Below are 21,841 nucleotides of genomic sequence, written 5' to 3'. Positions count from 1 at the left end.
AGATTCAATTCCAAGGCCAAATACTTCAAAAGTAAGTCCTCCTCGTACTGTAGCGCGATTAAGTGAATTTGAATCCAGCTTTTGTTTTCAAAAACACTACTTATTTTGTGGCTGTGAAGCGGATGAGGAGGCTGAGAAGAAGAAAGCGCAGAATTATCGCAGAAATATTCATAAAGCAGCGACTAAATCATACTCAACATTAAAACGTGCAAGGACAGCTTTTGACACACCTTCGAACGATCTTTAGGTAATTTTAAAAGGGATTCTTTGAATGCAAGTGTAGAAAATTTAAGAATTTTTCTGCCATAATTCTGCGTTTTGTTCTTCTCAGCCTCTTCATCCGCTTCCTCGCCACAAAATAAGCAGTGTTTTTTAGAACAAAAGCTGGATTCATATTCACTTAATACCGCTCTAGTACGAGGTGGACTTACTTTTGAAGTACTGCATATGTTCATTAGGGTGGACTGAAAAAAATGAAAATCTGATAAACGCTAAGTAATAACCCGGAAAAGTTGCCTTTTGTAGAGATATTTGGTTATGGGCAAAAGGATTTCGACCGCAAAAAATATCTTGAGGTGTCGCTCCGCCTTGAAGTTGATCATAAATGCATAAAAACTGGAAACAGTTACAATAATTTCATCAAGTATCAAAATTTGATAAATTTGATGTTATCGCTCTTAAGAGCAGGCTTTTTGTGTAGATTACACATTGCATAAGATCATTTTAATAATAAACTGTATTTTACACATGCGTTGAATCTTGAATTTGACCAATATAGTGTGAGAATTGATTAACACAGTGTTGCTCCGTACCTAGAGAAAAAACATTAGAAGTTATGATTTGTAAAAGTTTGCTTTCATATTAATTAATTCTTACATAGATACGGAAAAAAGAGCAATAAAAGCATTTCTTATCTAGTAAAAAAAAATGTTAATTCTCCACTTAGCCCATAACTTTGGCTCAAAATGTCAAATTTACCTATGATAGAGAACGAAGGTTAAGTATAAAAATTTTTAAATATAAATGTGGCTTGCAACAGCCCACATAATTCACCCTTTAAAACAATGACGTTGCTAAAAACACTTTAATGGGTTTTGAGCCTTCAAACTGTAACAACATTGATTACAATAAAACATAAGTTTGGCGTGCGAGTTGAACTATTTTGCTTCTCATAATTTTCAGTCGATTGAAATTGTGGTTTGATGGTATTGTGGCTTAATATTTTTAGATTCTAATCTGAATCGAATAAATCCACCCCTTTTGGTTAGACAACAAACTGTACCTGACACTTCTTTCTCTTATTTTACCTATCGTCTCGCTGCTTTAGCATGACATATGAGATTTTGAAAGCCATACTACTCAGTAGGTACGCCATCAAGCAATTTCTTTCAAAGTTTTATCGAAAGTCCCCTTTTTGAAAGAGGGAGCTGCCGAGTTTTACCAGTTCTGCTTATCAATGAGCTCATAGTATTCTCTCAGCTTCAAAATTGAAATCTGGAATTATAAATGTTCTTTGTCCATCTTCGAACTGATCGTCGTAATCCGTCTCGAAACAAGTTCTCTGATGACCATCCGCAATACCTAGTGTTATATTTTTTAGAATCTCAAAGTAACCAGTTTGCAGAACAAGAGCTGATGATCCAAACATAATACGATGACAAGTTTGAAGAATTCGATTGTACAGCGAAAATTTACTATTCCAGATTTCAACTTGAGTTCTTTGATAAGCAGAAGTGGGAAAACTCGAATCATCTTCTTAAAAAAGGAATATCAGATAAAACTTTAAAAGAAATGGTGCTTGATTGCGTAACTATTGAATTATATGATTTCCAATACCTCACGTTATACTAAAGCAGTGAGACGACGCGCAAAATTAGATGAAGAAGCGTCAACCACAGTTTGTTGTCTAACCAAGAGAGATGGATTTTAGAATCTAGAAATCTTAACTACAATGTATCACTAAGGCCAAACATTGTCAGGAGTCAAGATAATAATGCGACTCTCCAGCCAAACTATGTTTTATTGTATGAAATGTGGTTACAGTTTGAGAGATCAAAAAACATTTTAAGGGGGGGGGGGAGGTTGTTTAGAGGGTCATTTTTTCAGTTTTTGGAGAAGGCTCTTGTTTTTGAGGGGGGGGGGGCTCCACGATATTGAGGGGTGCGCCCATGCCCTTAGTGGGTTGGGCACCTCCGGGTACGTGAACGATGCCGCACGGATTAGAATAACCAAATGTTATTCAAGGTCATGCGAGTAGAGGGGATTCTGTAAGTGACTGGCTGTCTTTTGAGAGTACGCAATATCTGGGAAATGGTTTGGTCTTGGAGATAAAAATTATAAGGACCATTTTTATAGAGAATTTTGAGATCTACAACTTTGGTCTGAGGTACTTTTCGATAAAACTTACCGTTTTTGAGAAAAATCCAAAAAACCTAAAATTTTGACCTTTGACCCCGAATAAATTTTTTAGCGCACATGGGATTGACGGGGACTTTTGGCACTTTATTTGTAATGCTAAACCCAAGATCTCTACAAAAATTTAGCTTTCCCGGAATTTTTGTTATTTGATCACTATTTTTATGTCTAAATTGACCGGGCTACATTGCAACTATTTGAAAAATTATTTCACTACATGAAAGGTGCATCCTTACTGAGTGACATAGGCTATAAATCATGCATATATGCATTCAAAATATTTTTTAAAACCATTAGTTTGATTTCGCTTCCAGTTTTTGGAAACTGGTTATGTTTTGTATAGTTTAATTCTTATAAACGTAAAAACACGAACCGATTGTACCGCATTTGCAGTAACAAAATGGATGCATCTCTCTTTGAGCTGAATGCTGAGGGAAGGAAACAAGATTGTACAGCATTTTCAAACACAGAATGGATGGAGGCTCTCATTGAACTAAATGCTGAGTGATGATGGAAACAAGTGAACGAAAAGAATTTCTCACAATGTCAGCATAAGAACCCCGCCGAAAGCTTTACATGTATTTGAGGCTGCAGAGGATAAGGTGTTTTCCAAAGAAAACGAGTAAAAGAGGTGGAAATTTATCCCGGGATTGAAAAAGACTCATCTCTTAGTAGAATATACAATATTCATCCTACTAGCCAATCGGAATTTTGTCATTTAAGAATTCATTTAGAACAGTTTCGTGATACAACATATATTCAAAGTCTTTTGACAGTTAAAGGTCCTACCAACCTATCAAGCAGCATGTAGTCTTATAGAGGACGACAAACCTTGAAAGCTAACCTTATTTGATACATGAAGCTTTCTGACTCCGCTCCTAAGCTCAGAATTTACAATTTATTTTAACACTTATGCGAACTTTTAGATTCTATTGCTCTGAGGCAAACATTTAAAAAAGATCTTTGTGACGATATATTGCAAGAAGAGCGTCAACAGAAAAACTAACATAGTCGTTTAGTGTCAAACAATATAAACTAAAGTCTATTTTTTTAAAAGGCAAAATTTGTCAATGAAGCGAAAACTTAATTAAAAAAATTCTACAAAAACAAGATTAGTCCATGAAAACCAGGTACGCTAATTAATGTTTTTCGGCATACCCAATGGAACTGGAAAATTTAATAAATTCAACAGTAGCCAAAAATCGATCTACAGGCAGACTTGTTTTTGCGATGGTTTTTTTACGGAACTGTCGGGACTTTACTTAGTGGTTCAAAAACGGACTATTCCACATTAAAACTACTTTGAATATCTCCTGCAGAAAGACTCCGTACGTTCCACAAGAAAAACTTGGCAATGACAACTTCTTCAAGAAGGTGTCTCATAATGTGGACGAATTTTCGATGAGCCATCGTTTGGTTATAGAAGGCGTGGATAGAACCCTAAAATATAAAAAGGTTCAGACAAAATTATGAGAGGTGTCACCTTCGAACTTGACGGTGACTTTAATCAAGCTTTTCCTGAGACGCCCTAGAGAAACGCGTGCAGATATACTTCAATCCTGATTAAAATCGTCTACTTTTAGCAGCCCTTTACAATCTCTATATCTTAAGAACAACTATAAGAGTTCGTTTAAGAGAGGGTAATACGCATTCTTAGAGTCTTTTATTATAAGTAACGGGAAAATACCTGCAAAAGGATATCTTATCAAAATAAATGAGTTAGGAAATTCTCTCTAAATGATTTGTTCCTCAATGTTTATCCTGAAACCAAAACTCTTTGTCAAAAATATTACACGTGGATGTGCGAGAGGGGACTAGTTTTTTCCAACATCGCTGTGCATCATCCACACAAATTCCTTGATTCCCTTAACTCCTCTGGACTTCTCTTCATGCTTTTAAAATTAAAGGCGATATCCCAATAATTTTATTGCGCAACTTTAATTTGCCTAATCTATGCAATGGGGGGAATCGAACCTCAATTAAAATCACTAAGGAATAATAAGATTTAGGGCATTGTTCTTACAGCATCAGCAGTAGATCAGTTGGCTCATATTCCTTGCATCCCCATGGTCTCTGCATATTTGCTTTTCCAATTTAAGTGATTACAATTTCGAATGAAAATTTCTTATGCCATCACCATCATAAAATCTGAAGTTCAAGCGCACAACTTTGCTGTACGTAGTACAACGGTGCATACGGGAAGATTGCATTGTTCAGTGATAAGTATATGTTGGTCTCTCTTGATCAGGAAATGAGGTAAATCAATTTGTTTCAAATCTCATAAAAACCAAACAAAAAATATGGCTTACTATTGAACTTTAAATTAAAAAGTAACAGCATAATATTTTTTAATGATAGATGATTTTTTTAAACCTGAGCAAGGTTGGAACGGGTCGCTAGTTAGTAATAAATCAAATACCAAGCCGTAAACGATATTAATTCTAAACGAAAAACAAAGTATTTATTTCCTCCTGCAATAACTAAAATTGAAAATCATTTATTATTTAAAAAGAAATATTAACAGTTTAAATCAGAATCAGAAGTAATAAACCGATAGTGCATAATTAAATAATTACACTTTTAGGTACAGTTCAACTCTATTTCATTAATTGTATAAAGAAAGACAAAAGGAAAAAAAATTGTTATACTCACATAAACCAGGAGAAGCTTGGAAAGAAATAAAAGAGTTTTCCAGTTTTCTTTTCTTACTTCAAGCAAAATATTACATTTTTCTGAAATTTAGCGTTTTGGAAAGAACCTTGCAACAACTTGACTTTAAAGAATAATTTACTGAGCATAATTCTATTAGAACTAGGAAAATAAAAGCATACGACTTTTATTAAACAGTGAAAGTATTTCAATTTGATTCGTTTTTAATTCGCAACTCCAGAGCTCGAATACGCTACCTTGCGGTGATAAACAATATTAAAGAAAAAGGTAAAACATTCCATTCCACGTGTTTTCTTTGTGGTAAATTACAGGCTTCAGACAGTTTATGGTGTAATGTAATTTCAGAAGAATAGAAAAGAAAGTTTCCCACAAACACGATAAAAAATTACTGTCATTCACTAAGCGTCGAAGCAAGTTATAAGTTACGGTATTTGTTTGTTTTACCTTTTTCATCCACTATTAGATGGTGATTGCAGCGCCCCCTATATTTTATTGGAGTTGCGAATAAGACAGAAGGGTTTGGATCGCTGTAAAATTAAAAATTGTTTATTAGGTTAATACTAAAATGTTCCTAGTGGGTCACGAGGTGACTTGACAATCATAAGTTGCAAACCACTGGTTGTAACTCTTAACTGTCAGAAGTCAGTAAATTTGCTTTTAAGTAGTGTAATTTTTACACTAATATTAGAGTGAGCTCATTCACTGCTTTCTTTCTTTCTTTTTTTTTGTGTGTGTGTAAGTGTGTGGGTGTTTTAAATCTTATATAATTAAAAACTGAGCGTATGTACCTATGTACGTACCTATGTATCCAAGTTTCTTCTCCCGAACGACCGTGAACTGACCATCGAACCAGGTATTGATGGATTCGTAATCTTCCCGTCTTTATGTTTGGCTATTTGACATAATCCTCCGACAATAATTAGCGGAGATATCAATTAAAAACTATTAATTATGACACTTAGATTTCGACATAAAATCCCTATTTTTCGAAAGCTTTCCTCCATTCAAATTATTATTCAGTGCTTCATCTCGATTTTAAGCAACAATGCTTTTATTAAAATTTATAGCGTGAAGAAAATCATTGAGACGAAAGATCTGTTGCCATTTTTTTGTCTCGAATATGAGCAAATAAAATTCTGGGTTTTCTTTTAAAGGCTTCTCCTGTAACCGGGGGATTTAAAATGTTTACTTTTTGGTTAATTTTCCGAAATATGCCGCAAAATTTTACGGATTTTTTATTTATTTATTTATTATTTTTTTCTTTTTTGTTGAAGTCTGATTGTTGAACACGCGTCACTTGACGTAACTTTTATTTTCGAGGTGGGCCGTTCAAAGCCGATCGACGTAGCTAGTAATAATATTACATTTTGTGATAGCTAATACTGATGTGAAATTTTCATAAAAATATCATGAATGAAATATTCATAAATATATGCATATAGTATTTTAAGCCAGAAATGTTTATTTTTGTGCATTGAAACATATACAAATCTGTATTATTTATTTGTAGGTAAGAATCCCTTCCTCTGCACCAAATTTGCCACTTGTGAAAAGCTCATGGCTCCAAGAGTAAGCAAATATGCTGATATTTTTTTTTTTTTGTTGTGACATCTTAAGACTTTTTAAATTGCTTTGTTTTGAATTGACGAAAAAATTAAGAGATTATTTACGACATGTATGGCGAAAAATTCAATGATTTAAATTTTTGTTTTAACTTTTTTCTTGAAGTAGCTAAGGTAGCAAAAATGTTTTTATCCCTAGTGATACAACATGGTAAAATAAAACCTTAGTCAACAAATTCGATCAAAAACTACATCAGTGTTAACAAAGGAAAGCAAAGGCCTTTATGCGCGACCTAAATAAAAGGGAAAAATAAATAAATACATGATATGAATAAATAAAGTAAGAAAGAAATAACAAAAAATCCTTTTAAACATGGTGGGTTTCATGTTTTAGTATAATTATCGTTAAAAAAAAAAAAAACGAGTTCTGTAACAAATATTCTTAATCAGAAGATTTATCCAAAAAAAAAAAAACTGCTAGTAATTCATAACATTTTTATATTCAAGGAACTCTTGCGGTCCTATATTGTAAAGAATACTAGTTTTTCCTTGCTTCGGAGAGAGTTTGTAACGGAGAAGACTCAAGACATACGACAACCTTTTTCAAACTGAATTTTAAGAAGCGTGTCGAAAGTTCTATTTTTACTTGAATGCGAGTAATACTCGTTGTTTTAGTGCGCGTTCTAAAATGAAAGTATACATATATTTCTACAATCAACTCTTTGAAAGTTCTGAAGTTTACTTATTAACCAATATGGTATTTTTAAAAACGAAAACTAAAACAATAAACAAATCCCAATCTCACAGAGCAATTACGTAAGACTGCAATGACTCCATTTCACGAAAAAGCTGCTAGTTTGTCCTGTACGTGACAGCTCAAGTATTTCATTAAAAAGTAATCATTCTTAAAGGTAATGACCAAAATGTTTTTCTTAACAAATCACTCATACAATTGTGATTTCTTATAAGTCACAAAACTTTCTTCATCACTATTTTGAATTATTATTTTTATTGAAACAAATAAGCTGCCTCGTGCGGACAAAATATCTGTATTTCCCATGGAATGGCCCAATAATTATCTAGTTCAAAGTGGGACAATATCCAAACCACGGGATTGACCAATGGATCAATATTGAAATATATAAGCGGAAAACAGACATAATTTTTTTATATTAACGATGCAATACATTGTCAAAGAAGAAAATAGAGGAAAAGTAAATCGTCGCCTCAGAACAATAGCACGATATCTTCCTGTTGTTTCTGGAATCAGATGCCTTACGATTGCTCTGAGGCGACGGAAAGACTTCCGTAAATAAGGATCAAATTGAACGCTCAACTCCGAAGGCGCAAGAACCTTTTCAATACTATACACGACAGAAAGTTAAACAGAGCATTAAACTAAATCAGCGAATGAATGAATGCTTCATTTTCCTTAACTTAAATCGAAACAATACATTTTCCCTTTTATTTCAGGTTCTATTTGCTTTAGAAGAATGTAAAGCTGAAGTTGTTCCAGACGGTATCAAAAGATGCACACCCCATTCCATCGTTTTCGAATCAAAGGAAGTTCCTGAAAAGGTGAGGATGTTTCGAAACATCAATGTTCCAATTTAAAACATCGACGATATCGGTACATCGAAACCCAAAAACATCGATGTTTTTTAACATCGGTGTTATATAACAACGAATTTTTAAATACATTTAAGCCTTGTGAACTCTAACAAATGCTTTCGTAGAAGGGAATTCACTGCCTATACTTATTAATTTAAAACTAAGATTTTTGAGTTGTCTGGAAAACTTCAATAATAATGCTTAAATTAATGCATGCATGCATGCATGACCAGAATCACCTATTTTTAAAGTAATACAAAGGATTATTTAACTCATGTAAAAATGAAGCATTTAAGAAGTCTGTCTAATAATTAGGGAAGTTGGTAAATGTTTCAAAAGAGATAATTTGAAAGATAGAAGAAAAAATGCGATTCATAAGGGAAAATATTTGTTATAGTAGATTTAATTTTGACTTAATGATAGTGATATTATTTAAAACATGCTCAATGATTTTAATATATTTGTAGTGATTGAAAATACATGTGCTATCACTACTAACCTAATGGTGCATGTTTGAGATAAAACTAGAATTTGTCAATTTAAATCAACGACTTATGGGGTAAAAACTATAAGTAAGGTAAATATATAACAACAGTCAAACATTTTGGTAATCATTGTGTTAGGAAAAAAAGATTGCTAACTTTTCTTCGATATTTAGACAACTAATGATAGAAAACTTTTGCCTATGGAGTGGATGTTGCGACCATTGAATAATTGCACAATTTTCAGCACAACTGTATTTTCTTGGACTGAATCATACCAGGTTTTTTTTTTTTCATAATTTTGTTCCAATTGTAAAATATTGACAACGAAGAAGCATCTTACAAAAAGCGTCGACGTTAGGAAAAACATCGACTCTAACGCATCGATGTTTTAACAAAAGCATCGACATTTCGTCGACCGCGATGTCGAACCCCTAACTAGTAGAGGGAAATTATAATAACACTGAATTTTCTAGATCTAGACACTTAATACCAGAAAACGATAATGCTAACTTTTCTGCAATGCAAGTCTACTTCTTTAATCTTTAAAAAACAAATTATAGAAAAATGATTCCAACAGAATGGATGACACGACCATTTATTGATGGTGTAGTTTTTAATATAACTTTTACATAAACATGATCTTGTCATATTCAGTAAATTACCGCCCATTAGCCAGGGCTAAAGCAGAAATACGTGAAATACACCGCCAGCTCAGTCATCAGCCGAGGACTGCAGTTTCGTGCTTATTAGCACTCATCAGCCCGGCATAGGAAAGTGACTGAACTGGAGATGGAAAACCTCTTAAGGAAGTCAAGAGTGCGAAACAAACTGGTAGCTAATATAGAATTAGCAGACCAGACAGGTGACCGAAGCAATGGTTCGGTTCAACTCGAAGATTGAACGCGAGGCATGGTATATTCAGTAAATTACCGCCCATTAGCCAGGGCTAAAGCAGAAATACGTGAAATACACCACCAGCTCAGTCATTTCCAGTCGAGGACTGCAGTTTCGTGCTTATTAGCACTCATCAGCCCAGCATAGGAAAGTGACTGAGCTGGAGATGGAAAACCTCTTAAGGAAGTCAAGACTGCGAAACAAACTGGTAGCTAATATAGAATTAGCAGACCAGACGAGTGACCGAAGCAATGGTTCGGTTAGCTACCAGTTTGTTTCGCACTCTTGGCTTCCTTAAGAGGTTTTCCATCTCCAGCTCAGTCACTTTCCTATGCCGGGCTGATGAGTGCTAATAAGCACGAAACTGCAGTCCTCGGCTGGAAATGACTGATCTGGCGGTGTATTTCACATGATCTTGTCATGTTTTTCTCTCTCTGTTTAATACTTTTGGTTTAACTAAAACATCGACATCGAAAAAATAATATTACATTGAACGAAAAACATGGATGATAGGAAAAACATTCACTCAAATATATCAATGATAAAAACATCGATGCTTTGAAAACATCGATATTGATGTCACACCAATACTTCCTATGAAGTCAATACTTTTTGAAATAGATAACGGATCATTTCATAGCTGTCTTGTGGTTGCGGTTCATTAGAAAGTCATGATGACTTCGTATGCAATTATCTTTTCACGATATAGTTCCGTAGAATAATGATTATACTTATTGATTGAATAAAGTGTTGACAGAGTATTCCATCATTTTACCATCCAAATATTGACTTCCTTATCCTTGTAGTTATACCCAACAGTTGTAAATATATTTTTAAAAATTTACTTTCTCTCTCTCTCTAATTAATGTTCACAGTCGGATCCCGCTACAACGCGATCCGACTTACGCGAAATGGCTATAACGCGAGTTTTTCGTGAGATGAATTTTTTAGTGCGGACACAAATTACTCGCATGCAACATGAAATTTTTTCGGAAAAGAGCGGCGGAGAGTTAGAATGGGCTTCGGTTTTGTGAATGGAATTTCACCCCATAAACATCACTGAAAGCGGAAGTTCACCCACTGTATTAGTCTAAACCAGCGGTTCCCAACCTTTTCCCCCTTGCGAACCCCTTCCAAACTCCAAAATAAGTTGGCGAACCCCTAGAGTACTAGGTAATTAGTAAAAAGCAAAAAATAAATAAATAAATAAAACGCGCACGCACACAAATACACATAGATAATAAAGTTTGAGAGATTTTTTTTTTAGTTTGATGCTGCTACATAGTTTATAACAAGAACGATAACATACTTACAAAATAAAGAATTACAAATATTGCTACGAACTAAAATGATCGCTAAAAAATGAATGCAAAACAAATTCACCAAAAAATAAACAGAGTGACTATTCTGTGTTGAGCTTCAATCAACTTTGAAACAATTATGAAAATGGGATATTTGTGGAACATAGTGGTTCTAAATTTGGGTGAAATTTTTTTGACCCTAGGCGTACATTTATCTCTATTATCACTAAATCAGAAGTCAATTAAAGAATGATCTATAAAATACCTTTCAGGGAACTTTCATCAGATTAACTAAATTAACTTTTTTTCTTACAGTAAAATGAGAAAGATCTTGGTTTAAGTCTTCTTGAAAAGGACTACGAGCCTAAGTGCTTGATAGATATTTTTTGCGTTGCTAGCCATTCTTTTAAAAGGCAATAAAGTGTAATGAGAAAATTATAGCAACAAACAACAGCATGATCACACTTCTATGCATTTTTGACACAACACAAGATCGGTAGCTCTTCGTCGGACTCAAATGGTAAAAAAACTAAATATCAAAATATTTTAGACTCTCGTACGTGTTTCATGCTCCATGTAATGTTTTCATCGATTTTAATCAATCTTTCCAATCAAAAACTTCTGAGGAAACGAACGCTTTCAAATTCTTTCATCTGAGGACATTGTATTCATAAGTAAAGCTTTTTCATCTTGGCTTCAGAGCTATCACCTATCATTGTCAATGGAAGCGCTAAAACCGGCACTTTGCAATGACAGACTAATGTATTTGAATGTAAAATATATCAGGAAGTATGCAAATATTTTCAAGCTAAGAGTATCAAATGTGCGAGAGACAAATGAATAAAAAATGAGTAACATTTGCTTGAAACTGCTTGAGCATAAAACTTCATCACAAACAGGCTTGCTTGAAACTGCTTGAGCATAAAACTTCATCACAAACAGGCATGTTAAAACTCCGCCATTACAGTATTTTTTGCGCGAACCCCCTAAAAACCTCTCGCGAACCCCCAAGGGTTCGCGAACCACCGGTTGGGAACCGCTGGTCTAAACAACGCTTTGCTTTAGTTTATACAAATAACCGCTCCGATTAACTTTTTTTTTTTTTTCATTTTGCATATGAACGTTGACAAAATACATTCTGATAACATTCTGATCGCGCTGCATAAACCTTCTTCATTTTTTAAATTATAAGTATATTTACTATATCTATACTGTTAAGGCTGTAATAATGCTACAGTGTACATACTGTAAGTACCATACTGCTTTATTTTAAGTTTCTCTCCCCCATTAATCATTTGATTTTGTGCTAAGTTACAGAATTTTATGCCAAATAATAACGCTTTTTCTAAAATGCAGAAAAGTCGGTTCTTTGTAAAAGACACTGCAATATATAGTTAATAAATGGTTTGAAACAATATGAGGGGTGTGTACAAACGTCTGAAACAATTGGGTATGCTTATAAAAAATTACTAAACATACCTTGTTCCACAACGCGAAATTCCGACTTACGCGAATTGTCTTGGAACGCATCCCTCGCGTAAGTCGGGACTCGACTGTATTTGCCAGTTGTTTTTTATTTTAAATTTTATTATTTATTTTATCTCGTGTTAACCACAGAAGAATTTTGGTTCATTAACAATTATTTCTATTGTTCCAATAATATAACGACTTTATTTTACTTAAAAATCATGCATAATATTTGATTTACATCTCATTGTGGAAAATTGATCTAGTAAGTCCTTATTTGAGAACAGGAACTTAGCATTCTTTGGTAAGAAAACCCACTAGATAAAAAATATTTCAACTCATCCGTGCTCTTATTTTTTATTTCAGATCTTCGACTGTGTCGTTGAGAAAGTAGGAACGGTAAGTTATAGTGCTTCATATTTCTTCAGAAAAAAGAAAAAATACGCTAAAATATTATTAAGTTAGTAAAACTATGCAAATCTTAATCGTTCATTTGTTACACTCGTGCTCGCCAGCTATAGTTTTACACATATCGCGCACCTGTGGATGAAAACCTTAGAACTAGCTCTAAAATTGCTTCCATAACAATGCCACGACGTTAATAATGATTCAACGTTTTCGAATATATTTAGAACTTTCCTCTCAATGATTACAAATAATTTGCCTTTCGATGTATTCAACTAAAAAAAATAAATTAAATTTCCACTGCTTTCCTGCCTATGCTCTAATGAACAGTGACAATGGATGTGAGGTTCAAAAATTAGGAAATGTTAACGATCCCTTTTGGAGAGCTAGAGTAGAACCAGAGTGAAATTTTTCAGTTTGAAAAGCGAGAAGAAAAATTATTTTTTCATAATGTAAGAAAATATATGCTCCACTAGGATGGTGTAACGCTTGTGGGGGTTTCCATGGTTACATATTTTTTCAATTTCCATGATTGCATAATTTGGCTTTCCACCGTAGTCTCAGCGCAGATGCGCGTCAAAGAGCACATGAGATCATAATAATGTCAAGTCGTCTAAAGATGACGAGACAATCCTGGATTTTAGAAATAAAATGAAATTAGGGATTTTTGTACGTATTATGTTGTTTTATCTTTACAAAATGTATTGAACACAAACCGTTTTGCCCCTCCCCCCCCCCCTCCCGGAAAATTTTGAAGCGACGGGCCTGAGAATATGTAGTCTGTAACAAGCAATAATCAATAACATAAGGTCAGACAATAAAAGCATACAGAACATAGTATAAAACAATACAGAATTTTGTCACGTCGTAATGTTACGTGTAAAAGAAAATGATAAATAAAGGGATATGAAACAAAGTGGGGGGGGGGGATTAACAAAAATTAATGCATAAAAAGTAGTATCTATACCCCTGAAATAAAAATGAAAGTTAAGTATAAAACGAAATTTATAAAATTTAAATTTGAAGAAGCGATGTAAGCAGAAAATATAGGGATCCCCTGGGACCTTTAAAATGAGATATTAAAAGCGAATTAAATTCAATAAAAACAAATGAACATAACGGTAAAGTATTGATACGCTAAAACTTGAGCAAGGTCATGAAATGGCCTAAAATAAATAATCGCAGACTGATTCAGTAATTTTACCTGAATACACAGATTGTGAGATTGTTAAAACATTATATCCAATTTCATATTCGTATCAAACCATGCATTACATATACATTCCTATTTCAGCTGGCCTTCCCTGAGAAGAAAATCATGCTTAATTTTGAGGTAAGAAAATTAATTTTAAAACTCAATGAGAACTTTAATATTACTATTTATTTCAAAAATATCATTAGCCATATTTTTTAATTGCAAAAGGACGGAAAAATAATTTTAATTCAACACATCATTAACATAACTCGAAAACAATAAACTTTTTTTTTCCGCAGGAATGCACTAAGACGTTATTTGAAGAAGACTGTAAGGGAAAAAGAAAATAATGTGGAACATATCTACATCTGTTTTGAAATTTTATTATAATTAATATGTACATGAACACATTTACTATAGTCATCATTTCAATGTGTTAACTTTAAATTATTTTAAATTTTTAATGATCATGCTGATTTATAGGTGTTATTTATTTTTGTTTTTAAACAATAAAATAATTCATAATGTCTAAATGTGTGTTTCTTATCAACATCACTTCAGTTAATAGTCAAACGTAACCATCAAAACGAGATACAGAGGACTCTCCTTATTCTGAACCCTCATGGGACCGAACAAAAGGGTTCAGATTTTAAAGGTGTTCATTATGGGGGGAGACTGAATAATGCATGTACAGGGGGGTTATAAAATAATGTGAGGTGTTCAGAGCCCTCTAGCAAGTGAAGTATTGAACGAAACATTGCCAAATTTCATGAGCGTACATAGCAGACCATATGATCTCAATTTCTACAATTAAAATAAATAGTACCAAAAGTCACCACCAGGAGAAATTTTGGCGCTAGAAAAGTGTGTTACTTGCGAATACTGAAAACTTATATGCCCAAAAATGTCAATCAAAAGCACACATCAAGTTTTTTGCTACAAATAATTGCTACAAATAATTGCTACTTATAAATGAGGTTCAATAAAAGCAACAAGAAATTTCAATTTGTAACAACAGAAGAATTTTACCAAAAGTCGTCAGGAAGAAATTTCGGCGCGGCAGCAAGGATTTCTTTCTGAACAATAGTCATGTATGATGGTGCACCATCCCATGTTGGGCTTTAGGTACTGAGTGTATGGCGGCAACATTTCTTTGATAGCAGTTTTATTAGTCATGCATTTCCTACGGTAGGGAGACCGTTTTCACCTAATCTTTCACCTTGTGATTTTGCACTATGGGGGTTTCGTAACGGCGTTGTGTATCTGCGACATGTTTAACTTTCACAACTAGAAATATGTTACTGGTAGGCGAAATTAATCTCCCCCCCCCCCCAGACGTGTGGAAAATATTGTGCATTGTATGCAGTACGTGGAAAATCTCGATGTTGGTCATATTGAATCTCACTTGTTGGTAAAAATCATATTTTGTCAATAAAATTGATGCATATTTTATGAGTTAGCATTTAATCCTTCAATAGTCACAGTAATACACCTTTTCCACGCCACAATTTCCCCTGGTGGCGATTTTTTGTACTATTTTTTTATTTCAGAAATCAAAATCTCATGGTCTACTGTGCATGCACATGAAATTCGGCAATGCTTCGTCCACTACTTCACTCGCTAGAGGGCTCTGAACACCTCACGTTATTTCATAACCACCCTATATATGTATTCTATTAAGTTAATTGACTATGTTCAATATTTTTGCCTGGTGAGCTATACCAGTTACTGAGATAGAGGTGCTGAATATTGTATTGGTGGCTAGTGCAATGTCTAATTCAACTTAGTAGGACCTAAGTCTTGCCTAGACGAATGCCTGAAAGAATGCAAGACCTAGTCTTGTATTCTTTCTTTTTTAATTTAAAAAGTTTTTTACAACATTCAACAATAAAATATTATAATACAGCTTTCGGTACAATATCCGGAGGAAAAAAAAGTAATTTTTAATCTGTTTTTACCTTGTGTATTATCATGCGAGGTACGTGTTATCATACAAGTGAAAATGTTTCCGGGTGATTCTCACCCGCAATTTACTTCAAAGATCTTGAATACTACTTGATACATTCGTTGGATTCTTGAAAAATAGTTCAGTGGCATAAATTTCAGGCTCATACTGCTCAGTTGAATGACTTTATGTGATGCAGTCATATCCAGGAAAATAATTTTCCTTCTTTCTCTCTCCACATTCCCCTTAACACCCTTCAATCATTGTGAAAAAATTGTAAATGGAGTTCAGGCTTTCTAATTTGATTCGCAGGCATTCCCGAGTATCGATTGTGAACATATTCTGAAAATAAATGATTGAACAGGGTTAAAAAAAAATAGCGTTCATAATACTGGGGTGTTTATATTATAGGGTGTTCAGAGTACAGAGAATTCATCCTATGTCAAGCCTATGGAGTTTCACCGGGACCATCCAAATGTGTTTAAAATATAGGGGTGTTTACATTAGAGAGAGTTCAGATAGAGAGTGTCCACTGTAATTCGAAAATGTCCAACGTCCTAAAAATGGTAATTTCTGCCATGATCGTTGCAATTCTCAAAAATCAAAATTCGTTCTTTACGCTATGAAAGAACTCGTTTAAAAATTTTTTTCTCCAAAATCCAATATTTTCCACTCTTTAAAGCTGTTCGGGTTTTTTTTAATAAAGCATGACAAGTCTATTTTTTATTCACTAGTTCATCAAAAGTAATAAGCTTACTTTGTGACATCTAAAATTTTTTCTCCTCTTAATTTGCGCGTTGTTCAGAGAGAGTTAACACCCCCTTGCACCATAAAAAACAATTTATATTTCTTTAAAGTATCATAAATGTACAAAATACAAAGCAGATATATACAGATATATAATTTATTCATATGATACACAAGAGCACGCATAAAAGCAGCACTTTTTCAGTTTTTAATTTACACACATTTCTTGTTCTTGCCGCGGGAGAACACAAGTTTGATGTTAGAGCGAGGGCTCTGTCAAATGTTCGGGAGCGGGTCATACTTTTTCATGGAGCGGGCGTTACTGGATCTCAGGTCAGTGGAGGAGCCTAAGGAATTCGTGGAGAGTTGAGGAAGCATACTCTGATAATGACCACTCTGAAACGATAGAAATGAGATCTAAAATAAAATGGTTGGGATCGTGATACCATGTTATTTAAAATCTACGGGATGATTTAAGAATAATGGGGTGGAGTTTCAAACGCGTGTATTTTTCTAAGAATAAAAATGGTACAAAAGCGATTTTTTTTACACAGAAAAAGTTTGTATTCCGCCACTATGACAACTTGAAGTGGAAAAGAGTGGCAAGTGAGAAAATTATTTCTACTGTGTGGGCAATATCGGCAGAAATAAGTTTTCGAGATATTTGAAGAAATGAGTGTTGGACTCCATACTAGGGGAAGAACAGAAGGAGGAAAAAAAAGAAAGAAAGACAAATTTGCAGTTACTGCCCTTTACCTGGCCACGGCTGATTGGTCTTGACACGCCAATTCTCATTACATAGACTATAACTTGGGAAAGCACGGAAAAGGAGAGAAAAGAAGAAACCTACAATTGTTTTTTTAATGCTACATGTTTATCTTATTCATACAAAGTTTACTTCCTAATTTTCGGAAACCAGTTTCTGAGAAAATTTGAAGCAAGCGTGTTTAATACAGAATGAAAACGAAATATTGCTTTGCATGTTCTGGAACTGTTTTTTGATTAATAATATCGAGCATAACAACAGGCCACATGAATGATTCAACATCAAAATGGCTCGCCGGCCGTAGGTTAGGTACCACTGTTATACTAAAACAGAAGATAGCAGTTATGTTACTATAACGTTCACTTACGTTTTCATGCTAAAGGTTGATGAAAGTCATTTTTTAAATCACTAATGCACAAAAAATACAAAAATGAAAAAAAGTTTTTGAAGAACTCAAACAAGAAAGAGTAGTTGTCTCACATAATCGTAGCAATGACGTCTTGACGTACCTTGAGTTTGTCTCTTCGAAACCTGTTAGAGAGAATGTCATAGTCGAATTCAGACTTGTTGAATCCATCAAAATAAGGATGGTGGAAGAGCTGTTCGCAACTGTGTCTCTTGTCTGGGTCCTTGTCCAGGCATTTCTTTAAAAAGAAAACATATTTTTGAACTAACAAAACATCAACAAAAAATCTACTGTCAAAATTAAAAAGAAAAAAAAAAACTTGTAGCACTTGAAGAAAATAGCAGTAAATATACTTTGCATATGAACTAATTTTTTTCGGGATAAAATCGATTTAGTTACTTAATGTCCAACCACATTTCACACAAAAAATTGGCAAGCGGTCACTTGAGACGATTTTCTTGCAATGAATTTTGCAGGGAATAGGGTAAAATACCAAGGAGATTTTAATGCGCGTGTTCAGTTCATTTCGATGTGCCCCTCCTTCGAAATCGGCAAACTGGCATCCCTGAAAACTAATAGCTGTATCGGCGGTTGAACAGTAACTGTCTTACTATTTAGCTGACAGAGTATTATGGGACTACGCGATTATGAAGTAACGAGGAAGATTTATGTTAGAAAAATAACAAATCTCTCTTAGTATAATTTTACTAATACCGTAGAAGTAGAATGCAGAAAACAAACCCCAAATAAAAAATATTCTTACTTAAATCGTATGAAATATCATACTTGCGAAAGTGTAAAACGCTATCATGCACCAAGAAGTTTACACAGGCTTATGTGGGATGTGAATTTACTTACATTTATTTTTAATAAAATAATTGAAATTGAACTACTTTTAGCATTGTGATCAACAGACGAAACACGATAAATTGCGCACGCATTTTGAAACTAATTATTTAATGTAGTCTATTTGATCACCGACTCCAGTCATGTAGCTCGGGAAATGGGCCAGAGAAAATGAAATCAGAGAGTGAACTAACCGGAGTTCTTCATATTTCATCGTAGAAATAGATAAAGCATATGTTAAGATATTTATCTATATAGAAATTTAAAAATCACTTTTTAAAGTTGTCTTAATATTGAACTACTGGAGCAGTGAATGGTCAATGCAGTTAAATTACATGGCTCAACGTTAATAGGCTAGTCCAATGGCGCCGAACATTTTTTTTTTTTTTTTACCAGAGAGCAGCACCGTAAAGATGCATCACTCGGGTCAGAACATGATAAAATTCCAAAAATTTAAAAATGTTCAAAAAAATACGGGAAAAACGTGAAAAGGGGAAGAAAATTACAAACCAAGAACTGTTACTATCATTATTTGATGCTTGTTTTATTAATGAAAAGTTTGCATCTGTTTTCCAGAGACCAATTTTTGAATATTTGGCTACAAATTTGGGACATTGCGATTAATCGTGGTTCTCGACTTGTAAAATTAAACGAAGTACGGGTCACACAGATCAGTTCTGCAGATCGCATGTATTCCACGGGCTGTATATTGGGCTCCAGTGGGCAAGCTAAACCATATGGATAACCCATATTTCTGTGAAATACATAACCAAAAGAATCATTATTATCAAATGCTTAGTAGAATACTGTCTGAGGTTTCCGAATTGATATTATTTAACCCGGTTATTCTACACAGGGTATCAACCTGTCTGATATGAAAAAAGGCTATATTTTGACAAATGTCTCCCTATCTACCTTCAGAAACTTTCGGTTGATGGTAAGTGGAAAGATTAGAATAAAATATTTTTAAAATAAGGTATGGTTTATCAGCAGTGGCGTCGCTACGAAGGGGGAGGAGGGGGCCCACCCCGGGTGTCATCCGTCAGGGGGATGAAGCCCAAAGTGGAATCGCAGGTTTTGAGAAATATGAAACTAAAATGCATTTTTAAAATCCCGGGGGTAAAACTCTAAGCCCCCCTCCCTCCCCCTAGAGTGAATACTATACTCACTCGATGATTAGGTTCACATTGTCAATACTTTGATCTAGAAAAACTTAAGCCCATTATCTTTCCCTGGGGATTTCAGATATGTTTGAAATAATAATGGGACCATCAATTTCATACACCCCCTTATTTTTTGACCTCTTGACGACTGACACATTTGAGTCCAGGACAAGGTATATAAAAAGCATTCATAGTATTTATTTGTCTTTTGTACAACAGCCCACTTAAAATTCCGTTATAATGCAACAGTAGTTGTTTCTGAAATTGCATAAATTTTATGTTTTCATATGTTTACGTAGAGTATTAAAACCTTTTTTTCTTTTTTTTCGTTTGTAGTGGGGGTGGGGGAGGGGGTGAAACTACAAACTACCGCCAGGGCTTAGTTAAGATATCGGGGGGCCCAAGGCCAAAAGCTCTTTTGTGGCCCCTTTGTACTCAAAACTTGCAATTTTAGTCATTGGCTAAAACAATTTTAGGCATTTGGGGGCCCTAGACTACGGCCTAGTTGGCCTATTGAGTAATCAGGCCCTGACTACCGCCCCAGGTGTCACCCATGCTAGGTACACCGCTCTTTATCAACATAACTTTTGAAGAGAATATAAAAGAAAAGTAAGACAATAGTAAATGTAATGAAAATATTGTCCTAAATTGCACACAAAGAAATCATTCAATGAAATTTTTGAGCCTTTCCATTAAGGGGCCATTAATGGAAACATAATATTTAATGATTTGACAGCTAATGATTCCATTAGAGGGTCAAATCATTAAATATTATCACACTTTAAAGAGGACTCTTAGATAATCTATTATCTGGTTAATATGCTACCAGTTAATTGAGATAATCTACTGGATTGAAATTTTCTCAGAACTGATATCGCACATCTAGTTCAATGCCGCTATATGTGCAAAATTTTAATCTTTGATTTTATGGCGTTATTGCAGCGATAATATGTTGAACTTTGAAATAAAATACAATCAAACTTAGTATTTATACATGAATATTAAACTTATCGAGTTTAATTGCATTTCATTTCGAAGTCCAACATGAAAGCGTTGTAATACCGCCATAAAATCAAAAATTAAATATTTGCACTTATGGTGGTTATGAACTTGATGTACGACGTATGTCAAGCGGCAAGTACTAGAAGAAACATCAGGGATCTTAACAGGCTACCGTGATTGGTAAGAACAAAACGCAATTAGTTACCTTTAAAAAGTCCATTTCTTGTTCCGATATGTTAGGAGAAAATTTGCTTTCTAAAGTTTCCTGCAATAATAATGAGATTTATTATGAATGAAAAGTATATGATGAATAGTGTAATGAAAATGGAATTACTTTCACATTAAGCTTTATTTGCAAACAAGAACTCTAACCGCTTACTAAATGAGCACATGCAAATACAACATGAAATTTTAGAAGATTGAGCACTGTTATAATTTCCATTAAACTAAATTTTGATTTTTAATTTTACGAGGAAAATATCATCAATATTTTTAAAATTAATTCATTAAAAGAAATTAATAGAACGTACTCTCACGTCTACTTCTGGAATAGTAACTCCACTAAAAAAATCATTTTTCTTAAAAATCTGCATGTGTCGAGGAATAAGTTCACCTGAAAAATAAATTTGAAAGTTAGAAATATTTACTAAGTAATTCAATTAAAAATAAGAAACTCGTGTAACAATCCTTAGTTAAAATTACAAAAACAATAAATACTAGTTTGCTCTAGATGTTTTTTCGTCTTTTAAAGCATCTTTGGAATTGCCGCAATAAGATAACTTGTATACAGTCTCATTCCCGTCACCTCGGGTTTTCACAAGGGGCAAGATATATATAGTCGATGAAAATCATGTGCAAAACAGCAAAAATCACGCTCTCTTACATCAAAATTGGGACTGAATGAAAATTTCAAGGAAAAGAATACTCGAGTTTTAAGGCTTCGAGTTATTGTGAGTTGGCT

The 21,841-nt window shown here is 33.9% G+C and overlaps 2 protein-coding genes across 3 annotated transcripts in view; one reads left to right on the top strand and one right to left on the bottom strand.

Annotated features, from left to right (window-relative positions):
• The window catches only part of LOC129225267 (uncharacterized), a 165,687-nt gene extending 151,321 nt beyond the window's left edge, over nucleotides 1-14,366 (top strand). Inside the window, exons 3-7 of the mRNA XM_054859851.1 lie at nucleotides 6,596-6,654; nucleotides 8,121-8,225; nucleotides 12,772-12,804; nucleotides 14,105-14,143; nucleotides 14,305-14,366. Of these exons, the coding sequence (XP_054715826.1) occupies nucleotides 6,596-6,654; nucleotides 8,121-8,225; nucleotides 12,772-12,804; nucleotides 14,105-14,143; nucleotides 14,305-14,355 (287 nt within the window). The 3' untranslated portion in view covers nucleotides 14,356-14,366. The remainder of the gene's footprint in view (nucleotides 1-6,595; nucleotides 6,655-8,120; nucleotides 8,226-12,771; nucleotides 12,805-14,104; nucleotides 14,144-14,304) is intronic.
• A 2,487-nt stretch (nucleotides 14,367-16,853) lies between these two features.
• Nucleotides 16,854-21,841, bottom strand: part of LOC129224154 (cyclin-dependent kinase-like 4) — a 31,647-nt gene continuing 26,659 nt past the window's right edge. For both annotated transcript variants that reach the window (XM_054858570.1, XM_054858571.1), the window contains exons 7-10: nucleotides 21,411-21,493; nucleotides 21,086-21,145; nucleotides 17,973-18,107; nucleotides 16,854-17,093 (exon numbers count right to left, since the gene is read on the bottom strand). In XM_054858570.1, coding sequence (XP_054714545.1) covers nucleotides 16,974-17,093; nucleotides 17,973-18,107; nucleotides 21,086-21,145; nucleotides 21,411-21,493 — 398 coding nt within the window. In that variant the 3' untranslated portion in view covers nucleotides 16,854-16,973. The remainder of the gene's footprint in view (nucleotides 17,094-17,972; nucleotides 18,108-21,085; nucleotides 21,146-21,410; nucleotides 21,494-21,841) is intronic.

The sequence above is a fragment of the Uloborus diversus genome, chromosome 6 (genome assembly GCF_026930045.1).
Source record: "Uloborus diversus isolate 005 chromosome 6, Udiv.v.3.1, whole genome shotgun sequence".
Taxonomy (NCBI): Eukaryota; Metazoa; Arthropoda; class Arachnida; order Araneae; family Uloboridae; genus Uloborus; species Uloborus diversus.
Note: the sequence above shows the minus strand (reverse complement) of the source record. Positions and strands in the feature narration are given on the sequence as shown.